This window comes from Melitaea cinxia, chromosome 9, assembly GCF_905220565.1.
Source record: "Melitaea cinxia chromosome 9, ilMelCinx1.1, whole genome shotgun sequence".
NCBI lineage: Eukaryota > Metazoa > Arthropoda > Insecta > Lepidoptera > Nymphalidae > Melitaea > Melitaea cinxia.
In genome coordinates, this window is record NC_059402.1 from 13,903,213 (window position 1) to 13,920,811 (window position 17,599).

The 17,599-nt window shown below is 32.3% G+C and overlaps 2 protein-coding genes across 2 annotated transcripts in view; one reads left to right on the forward strand and one right to left on the reverse strand.

The window, feature by feature from the left end:
- The first annotated feature begins 3,485 nt into the window (after positions 1–3,485).
- Positions 3,486–7,790, forward strand: LOC123656772 (tetratricopeptide repeat protein 36). The gene is made up of 4 exons (XM_045592431.1): positions 3,486–3,677; positions 4,593–4,772; positions 5,425–5,600; positions 6,502–7,790. Exons 1-4 carry the CDS (start codon positions 3,560–3,562, stop codon positions 6,583–6,585), a joined length of 558 nt encoding a protein of 185 aa, XP_045448387.1. The 5' UTR covers positions 3,486–3,559; the 3' UTR covers positions 6,586–7,790.
- Positions 7,791–13,378: 5,588 nt separating this feature from the next.
- Positions 13,379–17,599, reverse strand: part of LOC123656284 (protein kinase C, brain isozyme) — a 302,175-nt gene continuing 297,954 nt past the window's right edge. Inside the window, exons 11-13 of the mRNA XM_045591992.1 lie at positions 16,019–16,183; positions 13,991–14,151; positions 13,379–13,440 (exon numbers count right to left, since the gene is read on the reverse strand). Coding sequence (XP_045447948.1) covers positions 13,999–14,151; positions 16,019–16,183 — 318 coding nt within the window. The 3' untranslated portion in view covers positions 13,379–13,440; positions 13,991–13,998. The remainder of the gene's footprint in view (positions 13,441–13,990; positions 14,152–16,018; positions 16,184–17,599) is intronic.

Genomic DNA, 17,599 nt, shown 5'->3' on the forward strand with positions numbered 1-17,599 from the left:
CATAATCACCTTGATTCTATTTCTAACTCTAAAAACGTTATGATATTAGGAGATATAAACATAAATTTAATTGCCACATCCACCGAAAAGTCTCAGGAACGTTATAATAGATTAAAATATTTGGATATATTGTCTTCACATGGTTTCTTACCTGGTCATACTCTCCCTACACGTGAAAATAGTTGCCTTGATCATGTCTTGGTGAAGCACGATTGTACCCCTAGTTCAATTTTTGTAGCCGTTTTAAATACTACAGTAACGGATCATGATATGGTTATTCTTAATATCAATAAAGTAAAAATTAAATATACACATAAAAAGTACAAAAAGGTAGTGGATTATGATAAGGTATATCAAAAACTTATAACCGCAGATGTGTCTAATCTTAACTCATATAATAATCCTAATTTATTTGCGATGCGACTTATTGAAATGGTTAGGTCAGCTATAGCTGAAAATTCACAAACTGTACCCATTTCGAATAAATCTAGAATACTTAAGCCATGGATAACGCAGGGGGCTGTACGTTGCATTAAGCTTAGAAACTGTATGCATAATAAGCTGAGATCCAATCCGTATAATGTAATCTTAAAAATTACTTATATTCGTTATCGTAACTTTTGTACTAACCTAATCAGAAAACTCAAACGAAATTATAATAAAAGTAAAATTGAAGAAAATATTAAAAACCCAAAAAAGTTATGGTCTACCGTGAATGACATTGTTCAATACAAAGCTAATAAAGCTTCGAATCTAGAATTGTTAAACATAACTGCATTACCCCAAACTTCAGTCAATTACATTAATACCTACTTCATTAATATTGGTAAAAACTTAGCTGAGTCTATAAATAAACGGGTTGGGAACTCATTAAATAATATTACCATTGCTGGTGCACAATCAGCTAGTTTATCCTCTTTCGTCTTGCTTGATACCGATCCGGGTGAGGTTTTCCGCATTCTTATGGGTCTGGATTCGAATAGTGCACCTGGGTGGGACGGTATCACAACAAAATTTATAAAGAACGCTAGAGACTTTTTTGTCCCACACACAACAACTTTGACTAATCTCTGCTTCCGTGCTGGTATTTTTCCTACAATACTTAAACGATCGATAGTGACTCCCGTGTACAAGGGTGGGGACAGATCTGACGTAAACAACTATAGGCCAATTTCTGTACTAAATGTCATTTCAAAAATAGTAGAAAAAATACTAAATGTAAGACTTCTAAATTATTTAAATAAATTTAATGTGTTATCCGACGCCCAGTTTGGCTTCAGGAGACACCTATCAACCGAAGATGCTATTATAACCCTTACAACGATGATCGTCAAGGAAGTAGATAAAGGCAATAAGTGTCTTTCCGTGTTTTTAGACCTAAGAAAAGCATTTGACACCGTATCTGTCCCAATCCTTGTACAGAGGCTAGAGAATATAGGAATACGTGGTGTCGCTTTGTCTCTTTTTAGAAGTTATTTATCTGATAGAACTCAAATGGTAAAAATTGATAATTTCATAAGTGATGAAGAAACCGTTCTATATGGGGTACCGCAGGGAAGTGTTCTTGGTCCGACGCTCTTCCTGGTGTATATAAATGACCTCTGTAACTTACGGGACGTCGGGGGAATGATCATCTCCTATGCCGATGATACCGCTATCGTCTTTACGGGCAAGTCGTGGAAGGATGTTGGAATTAGTAGTGACAGAGGTTTAACCAAAGTATTTAAATGGCTAGATGATAATCTTATGACATTAAATATAACAAAAACAAAATATATTTGCTTTGCTCCTAATAATGCTTCTCAACCAGGAGCGGACTTCCGCGTTAGAATTCACAGTTGTTCAAATGTCGATACAATGCCAATAGATTGCAACTGCCTGGATATTGAGAAAGTGATGTCTATGAAATATTTAGGTATAATAGTGGATCAGAGATTAAGTTGGCAGCCCCACATTGAAGCAACTGTGAGCAGGATTAGGAAGCTTGTTTGGATGATTAGAGCATTGAGGGATGTAATGGCGGTTGAACTATTAAATAAGATTTACATTGCCATGGCCCAATCAGTTTTAGGCTATTGTATCACGGTCTGGGGAGGCGCCAATAAGTCCAGCTTCCTAAATATTGAACGAGCCCAAAGATCAATTGTTAAGGTGATGTACTGTAAACCACTTAGATTTCCTACTGATACTCTGTTCAAGATTAGTGGCTTGTTGTCAGTAAGAAAGCTTTACATACTAAACATTACACTAAAATGTCACAAAAATTTGCCTTATGACCATCGCAAGGTATTAAAACGTAGGAAAGACTTAGTTGCACCATCATATTCTTGTCGAACGGTCTTTGCCAAACGTCAGTACGATAGCCAATCCGCTTACGTATACAATTCTATTAATTATAAACTAAAAATTTATCCAATGACATTACGAAAGTGTAAACAAGCTATAACGGAGTGGTTAAGGGATCTAACATATGAGGATGTTGAAAAATTGTTAGTTAGAATAGCATAAAAAAGTAAAGTAAATAACTAGATGAGTATATGTATTTGCATGTATCTACACACACGTACACACACACACACACACACACACACACACACACGCACACACACACACACACTCACACGCACACACACACTCACACGCACACACACACACACTCACACGCACACACTCACACGCACACACTCACACGCACACACACACACACACAAGCACGCACGCACTCACAAACACATTCTTGATCACATTCACTCACTTATAAAGCGCACTTTAATTTCTAACAAAATTCTGTTTTTTATAAAATCGTGTCATATTGTTACCATTTGTATGAAATCTTAGTTAAAGACTTGGGAAGTTGCGAGTCATTCCCACAACAAGTATCTACGATAACTTATTGGGAAGACTCAGTGTAACTTATATTGTAAACAGATTTCATGAATAAAGATATTATTATTATTATTATTATTATTTGTAATTAACGAATTTGTTACAAAATCGACTAATAATTAAAAAAAAAAACGAATTAATTCAATAATATCGTAATTCCATAAATAATATCCATATTTAGATGTTTATCTCTTTCTAAGATAAATATCTTACAACATTTTATACAACTAGCTGTGGCCGCGACTTCGTCCGCGTGGAATTTAACAAAATAGTTAATATTCGGTTCGCAGTTATAAAAAAAAAAGTAAAATAAAAGTAGCCTAAGTTACTCTATATTACATCAGCTATCTGCCAGTGAAAGTCCCGACCAAATCGGTCCAGCCGTCTCAGAGATTAGCCGGAACAAACAGACAGACAAAAATTGTAAAAAAGTTATTTTGTAATATCTACCGTGTGTACACCCATATGCATTTAGAAAAAAGTGCTTATTTTAAAATTACAAACAGACAGTCCAATTTTATTTATTTGTATAGATAAGTTGACCAAAGTTGCTGCATTACCATACTTGTTTATAAACGCCAATCTTGAAAACCAGCATTTGTACTTTATAATAGTGACACCGCACCATAGTGAGGGTCGTGTGAACTTTGTATTAGTTTTATTTTATAATAAAATGTCTGGTTTGGAGAATTTAAGTGAACGGGATCGAGCAGTTTTAAGGAGTATATTTGATCCAACGGCGACTATTGGTGATGTTGCTGACGATGGAGATAGTTTTGAGGAAGATCAAGGTGAATCAAATGTGTTGCCATTAAAAGTATTGCGTTTCAAAATAGATTATTCTAATGAAGTCTTGAGTTTTAGCTAAAAAACATTAACATTAAAAATTCTTTAAAATACACAGCTTAAATGTATAAATGGTTGTATTCTAAACAATTTTATGATAAAAAATTGACTACTGGTGTAGTTTTTATTACGCTACTTTAAAAAAAGTATTAGGTACATCTACGCTAGCTCCACCAGGTTAGTTGGAAACTCACGTGTAGTTTTGGTAATATTTTTTTTAATAAGTATGTATAACAACATTAGCCGTGTTCCCACTCGCCACCGGGGTAATGGAGCGCTCACAGTGCCCGTGGGCGTTCTATAGACGAAGGCACAAGCGGGTCAACGGTTGCGGCGTCACGGTGGCATGTGAAAGCAATCCCGTGGCGCCGAGCTATGATGATGAGGGCACCGCTTAGTTTTAAGAGGCATTCTGAGTCGTTCGCTTCGGACCGGGAGCCGCACATTCGCGCTTTTTTTTTAATTTTAGATGCGTTATATAAAATTTCCCGCGACAATGATAAATATATTTATAGCGAGAATAATTTAATTATTTATTTAAGTCACTACCATTAAAATAAATAAATAAACACCTCACACTCAACGGCCCCTAGTAGGATTTTCGTCTGTGTAAAACTTGATTAATTGAGATTTGTATCTATATCACTACCTGTTTCCGTAAATATCATTCGAAATAACGACGTGCAGTTATTTGTCCTTTCCTCACCTATAAACCCATCATGCAATTAACATCCGTATATATTATAATAAAAACGAGACCAAAAACATACATTAGATAAAACAAAAAGAGGTTAAAGAATTTGTTAAGATTGTTCTAGCTTAAACAAAGTCATTGACCAATGAATTGTATTTTGTTGTAGATACTACAGACACCGACAAAAAGTCTAAAGAGTTATGTCTACAAGGGGTACAGTTAGCGGAAGCGAACCAGTTAGATGAGGCGTTGGAATACCTCAATAGAGCCATTGAGGTAGCACCCGAGCGTGCTCCGGGGTACAATGATAGAGCTCAGCTCTTCAGGCTTATGAAGAGAGACGATGGTATCTATGGCTTGATATATAAAATTTATAAACAAATGCATTATACTAAAAGTCCATATCGGCTGAAGAATCACCCCCTACTTTGGTTTCGTCAATAAATAAAGATTAATTCAAAATTTAAATTAATGATGATGTTTATTACTTTATTCTATTATTTCTTTGCTTTTTTAAACTATTCTTGACACCCAATAAAAAGATTGACTGCTTTTTAACCAAGTTAAAAAAAGGAGGAGGTTATCAATTCACCGTATATTATATATATATATATATATATATATATATATATATATATATATATATATGTTTGGAGATAATTACGTTGTTTATTAACCGATTTTGATAATTCTTTTTTTGTTGGAAAGGAGATATCCCAAGAGTGGTACCATGATAAGGAAACTAGGATCTGATGATCGAACCCCAGAGAAATCGAGGGAAACACTCGAAAATCGTAGTGACGACTAGTGCGTTTGTTAATTTTTTTCGTCTACTTAGGTTGTATTACTTGTTGATGTAACTGAAGTAGGTTTTTTTCGTTTGTGAGCAAACACAATTATTAATAGCTATAGTTACCTAAATAAAACTAGACATAACAGACTAAGTATAAATTATAATTATAATGTGTGTTTTAATACGAATATTATATATAATTTAGACGCAATGAAAGATTTGGACTACGTGTTAAAATTGACTGATGGTAAGAAGACTCGCGCGCGTGCTCTAGCGCTGTGTCAACGAGGAGTACTTCTGCGCAAGCGCGGTGACGACGACAACGCTCGCGCTGCTTTTGCTGAAGCTGCTAAACTTGGTAGTGGATTTGCTAAGAAGCAGGTAATTATATTAATCGCAATTGTGTGATTACTTCGATTAATGGTTGATCATAGAACTTCTTAAAGATTGTACATTACTGCTTGGCAGCCATTTGCTGAAACACGTTTTAGTGAAAACGATATTGATTACATTTTGTGATATATTCGACCAATGATTGGTCATTCGCATCATAATGAATGTTTTGCGTTGCTGAGTTATCGGTATTATGGTTAGCCATTTGTTAAAATACATTTCTTTTAAATTTCGTCATAAATTGGAATAACACATCGTTCACTTTAACTAGGTACAATTATGAAATTAAGTTCTAATGTTCAGAAACCTGAAAAGAAGAAAATTGGGACCAATTAGTTAATTATTTATACTAATATTATAAAACTGAAGAATTTGTTTGTTTGTTTGATTGCGCCAAATCTCAGGAAATACTGGTTCGAATTGAAAAAATATTTTCGTGTTAGATAGCCGAGGAAGGTTATAAATAATTTTTCTCCTCAAATTTAAATCCGCGAGACACATCTAGTTAATTTATAAGTTTTATCTAATATATAAAATTCTCGTGTCGCGGTGTTTGTAGTTAAACTCCTCCGAAACCCGACCTCATAAACCGATAATAACCGATGCTCATAAAATTTTGTGTGCATATTGGGTAGGTCTGAGAATCGAACAACATCTATTTTTCACCCCCCTAAATGTTAAGGGTTGTCCACCCCTAGTTTTTTTTAATTTTTAGATAAATTATTTATTTTTTATTTTATTATGATTTGGTGTAGAAAAATACATACAATCCTAAATTTTCACCCTTCTACCACCAACCCCTATTTTTAAATAGCGTTTAGCGGCAAGACAACGTTTGCCGAGTCAGCTAGTATCACTCTAATAATCACACAATAAATTGGTTTTTCAGGTTGTAGAGTTAAACCCGTACGCAGCTCTCTGCAATCAAATGTTGAGTCAAGTGATGAGAGGAGACAAAGAGATTAGATTATAAGTTTTTTTTAATACTTTTAAAACCTTTGTCTATTAAATAGTTAATATAGTTTTATAATATTAAATATTAAAAATTAGTGACTGCAATTAAGAGGAGTGAAAATATTTTTTGTTTATTACCAGCCTATTAAATCCCGTATGGATTTAAAAAACAAAATGTGTGTTTCAGCTCCGGCGCATGACTGGAGTTTACTCCTTCGGATCAACTGTCCAAATAGGCACAAAAAAGCCTTACTAGTCTTAGAAAAAGATTAATACCATATCAAATGATAAATAAACGAATCAAATATCGCCATCTATTGGCGTTATTAGAAAACTTCGTAATGTCATTTTTAGGAATCCTTTTGGATTCCGATAGATGGCATTACAAAAAAACGTAATGAGGAAATTCGTTATATGAAAATAGATTATTAAGAAGTAAACTCCAAAAATTACAAAAATAATTTGTATTCTGTTTTAAGTTAGGGTTTTAAAAGAAAGAAATTAAACACTGGAATCTAATGGATTAGAAATTTATATTATTGAGTACAATCCACGATCACATTTGAGAAAACCACACATTCCAAGATCCAAAGGATCAGAGTTGGACAACTCCATACATAGTACGACACCACGAATTCATCGAAAATGACAATTTTACATTCGAAAATGGCAAATGTAACTACGAATCGAAGTTCTGTAACTACACTATTAATATTAATAATAGTAGGTATATGCAATAAAATCTCGAAAGATTTTGTGCGGAAAAATTTATTGCTTTCGAATTATTTAGAAATTTCCGCACATAATCCCTTACAAATTAGTTAAAATTCAAAACTTGATAATATTTATAGTAAAAACTAGTGAGAGGCGACAACGGTACACTATAACGCAAATAGAAAAGTGCACTTTTAAAATTTAAACTTTTATATTATATAGTAAAAAAGTTTCGCGAGCGATAATTAGCTCAATATTAGAACTTTACTGTTACATATGTATTGTCATGAAATATATAAAACCTCTTTGGCACATGTTGCGAACAACTAGCTACGATCTGTTTATTAATATCTTATCTGTTTCAATAATGACAGTGACGTTGAAATTGGCGCGAAACTCTTTTACTCGGAAAGTGAAGGATGATCATATCACAGAGATAGTTATAATATTGTGAGTAGGTACATTCAGTTCAACAAGCTTTATTGATAAATATATCAAAACAAGAATATATGTATTGTTTTTTATTTCATACTTTTTGAAGAAAAAAAATGCTAGATGCACATACTGCCACAAAATATGAACCTGATTAGAACATTTTTACTTTAATATCACCAAGGTCTTCAACCTTGTGATGCTCATTAAAAATGAACAATTGAAAATTAAGTCTATAATTTGCCTTTACTAATCTTGTTACAAATATTCCTTTTTAGTTCTAAATTATTAACTGTATCTTAGAAACAATATTGTAATGGAAATCAATCTCTAGCTTAAGAAACATAATTCAAGTGTCAAGTTAGATTGTCCTAATTACAGCAATAATTTAGGAATATCACATGAAAAATTATTGAATTTTCTACTCTTTTTTCAGATTAATCTTTTAGATCAGGTTATTGTTTTACACCATTAGTGCATTATTGAAATATTAGATTTGCAGCAGTACTTATACGTACATAATCTTGCGATAAACTAAAAACGAAATATATAGTTCTGGGTTCACACATGTAAATAAGTTGGATTTTTCAAGTAACATTTTAATTAATTAGTATATTATACAATAAAAATAGGATTGCACTATCATATTTATATGATTATTTGATATTTGTATTTAAAATTGTTACAATACTTTGTATTTTTTATGATAACATTATAATTTCTATTACATGTATGTAGATTAATCCACGTGGAACTATTCACTGTCAAAAAAAAAAAAATTAAGAAAATGTGAAACTTTAAAAATTTTGTAAAAAAAATAATGTGTATTATTTGCAAAAGAAGGAAGCAAGGATAATTAATTAATGTTAATTTAAAAGTCATATATTTCACAATGTTAATATTTTTATTTAAATAGTAAAATATTTGGGGAAACGCGATATTATTTTGCAAATCCAAGTATCAGTTCTTTTTGTTTTCATTTTTAATATTTAATTAAAATTGTAACTTTATTATTAAATTTTAGGTAAGTTAGAAACCTGTATTTTGGCATAATTTATATATTAATCGAAAATGCTACCAGGTATACAAAAATGGTATGAATTAGACTTGGATTCGCATTCACATGAAAACAAGCTAATAAGTAAATGGAATCGAAAAATTGTAAAAAGGTGCAATAATTTATATAAATTTTATGTGTTACATAAAGGTAAACTATTTTACTGGTAATCAGAAGGCTTGCCAATTCCACTTATCAAAAAATTTTATATTTGAAATATAAGAATAATCAAGATGTTAATCAAAATTTATAAAGCCATGAAAAGAACAAGGTGGAAAAGGTGACGCTTTAGGCAGCCCAAACATTTTCAAATCACCAGTAAAATGCCCTTGTACGTAAAATGTAAATTAAAAAATTACATTCCTACATATATTAGGTAAGTTTTATACATGATATATTTTGGCACAGGCGACGTGCGTAACTGCGAAAACGACACCACTAACATACGTTTAAAACAGAGTATACTAAGACCTGTATTTACTACGGTTTTACTAAATCTTGGAAATTAGGCCTATAATGCGACAATCGAACAGATTAAATCTACGGTTTTTGTCGGTATGTCAGAGAATTAAGTCTAATTTTATTTATATATCGCATTAACCCAATACTAAAACTACGCAAATTAATATCGATATTCGAAACTTAGTAAATACAGGAAACATGGATCAAACTGGTCAACATTTACCGTAAATGTCAAATAAAGTTTAATTTTTACTGTGGCAATGTTATTCCAAAACTACACAATGAAATCGCGATAAATCTGTCTTTCATATACTTCGGATTCAATTCGAAGCATTATTTGTAAAATATATATAAGCGGTCAAAGCGCAAAAAACAAAACTTAATACACAGAGCAATGGTAACGTTATATACAAGTGAGATCTTAGCATATATTGGTTACACGACCGTTATTATGGCTACAAGTTTCATAAACTCTTAACTATCATCTAATAACCGACCAAGTCAGTGAAGTTGATGTCGAAAGGCGTAAGCTAGCAACCCTACATTATACCAGATGAAAAAATTTAATCATCTAAACATTGAACTAATCAACTAGCTACAAGAATTGGTGTTCAGAATACAGTGGCTTCATTGCCAAATCTCAAATACGATGAGATAGAAAGATAAATATTCACTCATAATTCTGAGCAGGTGCGTTTCTATTGACGGATATTGGTAACGATGTAGTCACTGACATACCGGAGTCTCTTTGAGTTACGTACCTATATAAAGATTTATAATGAATATGATCACATATAGAGTAGTGATAGTTTCTTAATATGGTTACCGATTTTTCTGAGTGTATAACAAATACATATTCTACTTCCGTGGGTATTACTTAGCATATTCCCGTTTTTGACAGTGTAAATATGTCATATGTTATAATATTTATCGTAATGATTTTATAGTATAAGAAGTACAGTCATGTAATAGTTAACATGTCGGTGAGGACAGCTAACATTTCAAAAGCGCATTATTTACTACGCACTATAAGTAATTTTAATGCATAATTAATTCAAGTAACTCCATAATATATAAGACTTTATGCCGGCAACCACATATCGTTACCATGTCGTTCAATAAAAACGCTCAAAAGCTGTGAATACACAAGCTATAATATTCAGTTTAACGCGTTTATTCCATACTTATATCCTGTAATAAGCTTATTTACTATATTTTGATGTTAACTATATTTATATTAATATTTTTATATGATTGGGTTTATGTAACTTATTATCTCTTAAGCTCTTTTATTGGTCGCAATATTGCATATTATAGCTTTTGTTTTCATTCTTAAATATTTAACCACTATGATAGTTTTATTCTAATTAAACTGTAGTGTCGCAATAATATTAAAAATGTGATATAACTTTGATCATAGAAGCTAGCTGGGTGGGGGTGTAAAAACACTTTTAATAATAAGAAGATAAATAAGAAAATAAATAATCGTACATTCGACATAAAATATATTTTAAGTATTAATACTTATTTAAAAATAAAAATAAAAACGTCATTTTCTACTGACTTGTCATTTTGACGTTATTTTGTAGTGACCAGTCACTTTTACGGCATTTTGTATTAACCTGTCATTACATTGTAGTTACTGGCAAGTTCTGCTAATATGAACTGGCCAGTAACTGGCCAGTTCATATTAGCAGAACTTTTTACTTAAGTCATAATAAATATTTTTCCATAATATATTATTAATGATGTCACATTTTAATATATAATGTATTAAAAGTGTTTTTAGCTTTAAAGGGTTGTTAGGGACAGTGCTGTATTTTAAACACACAAGCATTAATATGTATATTTACGTTTTAAAATAATAGCAAAAAAAACATATTAAATTTAATATGGATTTTAGTCTTACATATTACATTTTTTTGTTCTTTTTCTTACTCTATTAAAATATACTTATATTGGTGGAAGGTTTTTAGGACATTATACATTTAATTAAAAAATAAAATTATGTGTAGTTTTTATAATATTAGTGCATGTGTGTTTGTAACACGGTCGCACGGGTATGGGTTAGCGCATGCGCTCTATTTGAATCCCTCTCCAGCTGATAATAATACTGTGCCGACGCATTTTCAGTATTAAAACACATTAAAAAAAGTACGAATATTATAGAAGTTTGGTAACATTATGTTTATTAAACAAAAAGTTATATACACTTGATTTTTTGACCAGATATTTAAAAAAAGTAGTTATAAATATTTGATATGCTTTTAAAAATAAAAATCATAAGGTTTTTTTATATTACGGAACTAAATAACTTATAATACCAGATTCAATTTAGTTGAACAAAAAGTACATTAATATAAAAATATTGATTTACATACTATTAAAAAAAAAACAACAACAAAACTTGGACACTATTAGTATGAAAATGGGCCGACACTTTACACCTATACTAAGCCTAAGAAAGAAATAATTAATATATTACAATTGTAAGTGCCGTTATCGGCATAGAATTATTGAAAAAACTAAAGAATAGACCATATTACCTTTGAATTAAGGCAGTTTTTTCAATAACACCAATGGGAAGAATTCTTACACATTACAAATAAAAACATCTAAAATGTCATTTTATTACTTTCAATTTAGAATCGACTGCTTCATTTTAATACAATTTAAATTCACATTTTCATTTAAATCTAGCAAGATTACACGATTTTTTATTTATTTATTAATATGTAATTTTAGTTTATTTAAGTTAATAAGGCTATATTTTAATACACGTTATTTAACAGCCACCGGCCGCTTGCGGTGTGATTAGACGATTGATTAAAACAATGGAAATTAATATACTCAATAATAACGTATTAATAATAATATAATATATTAACAAAATAATACAGAATCGTATTAAAATTATTTATCGTGTAATAAAACCTCAATTTACAAAGACACACACACATCAATTCACACACACGCAGACACACAACATTAAAGTTTAACAAAATGTAACATTTTACAGATAATTAATTTAAATGCATAAACTATAAACAAACTTAAATAAGAACATAGACAATGAAAACTTAATGACAGCAATGATACAGTCGCGTTCGCAACAAATGTTAAAATGTATATTTGTTTATGTAAAAAATATGTCACATAATAAAAGTCATTATCGCTAACTATTAAAATAACTAAATAACTTTTAATAGAGATTCAATTATACTCGAGTTTCTCAAGAAAATAAACATGGCGTATACCAAATTGAACTTGAGATTTAAGTCATAGATTCAGCAAGATAAAACGACCCATATTGCTAAAGTTATAAAGCTCAAAACAGCTTGAAACATTTATATTTTGGCGCCATCCACACGACACGACATACATTATTCTAATTACAATCATTGATATGTGAATGAAATTATACCGTAACCCCAATCACACAAATAATTACATGATTCAAAATGTACGCGCCAAAATAGAATCAGTACACACGTATTTACGGTCGAAATTTGTTTTCAACATTTCGTTATTATGTTATTAGTTGTGTGAAAAAATCTAAATTCACTATGTTATTAAGTGGCCCCAAGATTATGATAAAAAAAAATGTCTACAAAAAACTATTTTATATTACGATCAATTAACAAACCCAATACAGTGTAAGACAAAAATTGTTTACTGGAAGATATCATCAAATGTGGAAGATTATTGATTTTTTATCTATGTATTACGATACAGATAACAAAACGAATTAGTAATGAGTTACCACTTATACAGACTATAAATTATAGAGAGCGATATTAATATATAAGTTTAGTTACTATCTTAGCGACATTACATCCATAATATTGCTTTGGATAATTCGTTGAGATAAACATTCATATTTATTGCGTTAGAAAATAACTACACAACTATAAAGCCATGTCGCATTGGATGGATAAAACAATACTTGAGTAATACTCAGGTAAATAAATTTAAAAACTACAAGGAAATGAGCAAATAATACTCTCAAATTCCTCAATTGGAATAAATGAACCGCTTCACTCCTAATGATTAAAGTCAGAGTTCGAACCTGAAACGAAGTGATTTTACGATGAGCGAGACAGCGTTATGACGTATGTCTGAGAGTGACAGAGAAAGTCGATAGATGAGTTTCAGAGGCCACCGTCACGACAGCGCTTCAGTTAGCTTCAATGATGCAGATTGATAATCCTAGAATTACAAAAAAATATTAACATAATAACTTTGGAGACTTGATCTATATACCAAGACAATCTATATGTGTAACTAAACGCTTACTAATATAGATTCAGACCTCATTTCTTTGAGGTAGGGTGCAGCGGTATATACTCTGCTTAAAATCTGGAGCAGCTAGGGAAGCACCTAAAACTTACAGAAGATCACAGCTAAATAATGCTGCTCTCGAATAGTGTTGGTATTCCTGTGGTGAGTGAGGTGAAGAGCTCCTGGTGAGAGTCAAGGTAGGGTCGGCAACGCGCTTGTGATGTTTCTGGTGTTGCAGGTGTCTATAGGCTAGGGTAACCGTTAACCATCAAGTTTGCTGTACGCTAGTTTGCCTATCTAGTTGTATATAAAAAAAAAACTTTTGAATTATACTAAAAGATATTTAAAATAATTTTGATCTTTGACTCTTGTAGTTCAAGATAATAGACGGGCCAAACATAGATGAAACATCAGAATACTTCGAGAAACACAATAACAGGTATTTAATATTTAGGGTATACATATAAAGGTATATTACCTGCAAGTTCACACGTGCTGGACGTACTCCGGGTTGAGGAAGGAGAAGCCCATAAACTCGGTTTGGTCGAGATTCATCATAAACAGTTTGTCTGTTGGTGTCAGTTCGGTCTTCTCTTGAGTGAATTGCTTATCGAAATTGGATACGTCCTTGCGATGTTTCTGTAAATTTTAAGAATAGATAATTTGTAAAAAATATAAAACAAAATGAGCAAGAAAGAAAATAAGAAATTGGATTTCTGAAAAATTGTAGATACAATTTTTTGCTGAATTTCAATGGGTGAACAGATAATTAAATAATATTTAAAGAGCTGTCACAAGTTGGTTATCCTCAAGGTTATCCTCAATATTTGCCTCACCCTGACTAGAAGCTAATAAATATTTTAAATTTTATGAAAAAAAATTTAGTTAGATTTAGCCAAAACCTTCGCAAGGTACTATTAAAATTGTGTATATGGGTGTAGTGAAAGTAAAAAACGCTGCCGTAAATAAACGCTGCAATAAATAAAAAGCATTTTTAATTTCTAGTACTTATTGAGTTTTTACATTTATTTGTTTTTGCTCCACCCATACACAATTCTGGGTACTCCCATGCGTCTTGGTAACCATTTCGGAAGATTGAGAAGAATCAAATACTCGTAAATCAGAAAGAAATAAGTAAATAGACGGTTATCTGACGTATGATGGTTTCCAAGAGGTAACACTTTCCGAAATTTTATTTATTTGTCACCATCATTACACTTATTCAGCTTTTTATCAAAGCTTATAATTTACCTTAGACAAATTTACTGATAGGATGTTACAAATATTACTAATCGATCTTATAAGACGGACAATCGCTTCACTAATTGCTACTAAGATCGTAATCGTAACGTAAGCTCGTACTTTAGATATATTACGAGTTAATCAGTAATGATATGATATGGGGATGAAACTGTCTCGATAAACTTCGCACGTGATAGCATCGGATGTAATACGTTTAATATATGAACGCAAGTTGGTAAAGTTTAAATTGAAATCTACATGCGAAGTCCCCTTTCAACAGTTCTTTGTATAACTTAGAACAATTTTTTAAATAGCACCTACTGAGGATAACATAGCGTCATATACTGAACGAATAATTTGGTAAATGGAACAGTAGTCTACATAAATTTAAAGTTTTTATTAAAAAAAAAAAATTAATAGATAAAGCTTATTACTCGGTGCAGGATTACACTGTTGATAAACATGTGTGGACTTAGTGACGCTGTATTTTATGCAACATGTTACTAATTTTGTATTTAAACACAGTTTATATATTATTTTTCAAAAGAGTAACTGCGGAATTTCTTGCCGATTCTTCTCTGCAGAATCTACATTGCGAATCGGTGTTAGTTTTACTTCTATAAATATAATAATTGATTTTTAAAGTTTTAATTTGTAAAATGACGATCCGAAAGTGCTCTTGGAGCCTATTTGAATAAAGCTGTTTTTGATTTTGATTTTGAGTAAAATAGAAAAAATTGGCTTATTGTATACTATGTTTTTATACGTTTAATTATAGACGGAATGTCATAATAAATAATTTAGTTATTTGCATAGCTTAGTTTCTTTAAGAAACAAACACACTCGTCTGTTCCTTAGGTTAAAGCTTAAATGATATTTATTTATATTGGAAAAATTAAAATCGTAGCATCGACGCAGGACAAACTGGAAGTAAAAAGTACGTATGTTTCAGCCTGTAATATCCCACTGCTGGGCATAAGCATCTTTTCCCATGAAGCAGAAGGATCAGAGCTTAATCCATCACTCTGCTCCAATGCGGGTTGGCGGATATATTCCCTACTATGAGTATCGATCGCTACCAGGTGTACATGATAACAACCAGGACCGACGGCTTAACGTGCTTTCCAAGGCACGGTGGGGAGACCCACAAGGACTGCAAAAACACCCAGACTACGGCAAATATCTGCATGGACAATACAAATGTTTGTCATGTGCGGGGATCGAACCCGCAACCGCCAGCGCAAAACGCACGTATTATACTCACGATCTTAGGTTTGAAGGGCGGTTGGACATCCCTAGCTTCGACCCTCGCCCAGTCGATACGACGGAAGAAAGGGTGAGTGCGGACATCTTCCTCCCCTCGCATTCCGCAACCCAAACGCTTCTGAGGATTCTTTGTGAGGAAAGACTTGCAAGCGTCTTTAGCTTCCTGGAAATTTTAATTACATGGTACGTGAATTTGTTTTATGGTCTTTTTACTTGATTTTGAAAAATTTGTCAGAAGATTTCATAATTTGTTATGTAAAAATTATACATTCACAGCAAATCTTTTATGCTTTACCCTGTTACTGTCACCAATTCTTAATTTGAACTTTTCAAATTTTAAGTAATAATAATAATAATAATAATAATAATAATAATAATAATTGCCCCCCAAAATCCTACCTTACGCCCGAGTCGACCATCAGACCTCGTGGGGGGCGGGCAACGTATACAATGAAAACTTATACGGCCAACAAGGTTCAGGTAAACCCAGTAAAATGGAGAGTTTTATTAATGATGAACGTATAGAGCCGCTTCCCGGGGGTGAGCGCCGGGGCACGTTTGGAGCTGACGCTGGACGTGACAGCATGCAAACCGTCAGCGGCTCTTTGCTGAGCAGGCGGGCGAGAGCCGGGGGACCCGAAGATACTACAGCCGACCAACGGGGCGGGGAGGGGACGGATGATGTTTTGCAGAGTAGGGCTTCGCCTACAAACTCTGTCGGCTCATCTGCATCGACCACAAATAAAGCAGTAAGTGATGACAGAAGACGCAAGTGGTCAACAGAAGAGCTTGAAGAACTCATGTTCTGTTACTTCAAGGCTAGATCAGGAGGAGTTGGGTATATAAATAGATTAGAAGAACTTTTTGCAGCAAGAAACCCTGAAAATCCAAAAATCCTAAAATTTTACGGAAACACTTTAGCCAACCAAGCTCGTAGAGTTATCAAACAAAATGTTATTTCTCAAGAACGTCTCAACCGCATACAAAAAAGAGCTGAAGGAATAAGTACTACAGAAAACATAGATCATTTTTCAACACCAAGCCACATTGAACATACTCACATTCAAAGTGAGGAATCGGGTATAACTCAAATACAAACACAACATGACCCACCATCTAATAACACACAACCTACATCCACAGAAAGAGCTGAAGAAATAGACCAGTTGACACGAAATATAGTAGTAGATGAGAATCAGGAACCAATAGTTTTACAATTCTTACAAACTTTAGCTGAAATTAAAGACATTCCCATTGAAGAACGGTTATTCCTACCTAAAGCTAAAATAAACAAAAGTTTCATCGAAAATCTAAACACACTCAATAAATACTTACCTAATCTACTAGTAACTAACAATAGTCTACGTGAAATAAACAACATATTGTACGCAACTGCTAAAACATTAATAGTAAACAATAATCAAAATCCGTATGCACCTACAATAGCCATAAAACCAAAGCGTGATCCACCTTGGAAAAAACGAATACAAATCAGAATAGAAAAACTAAGAAAAGAGCTAGGACAACTAATAGAGATAGAAAGAGGAATCAATACAAATAGAATGAGGAAAATTAGGGA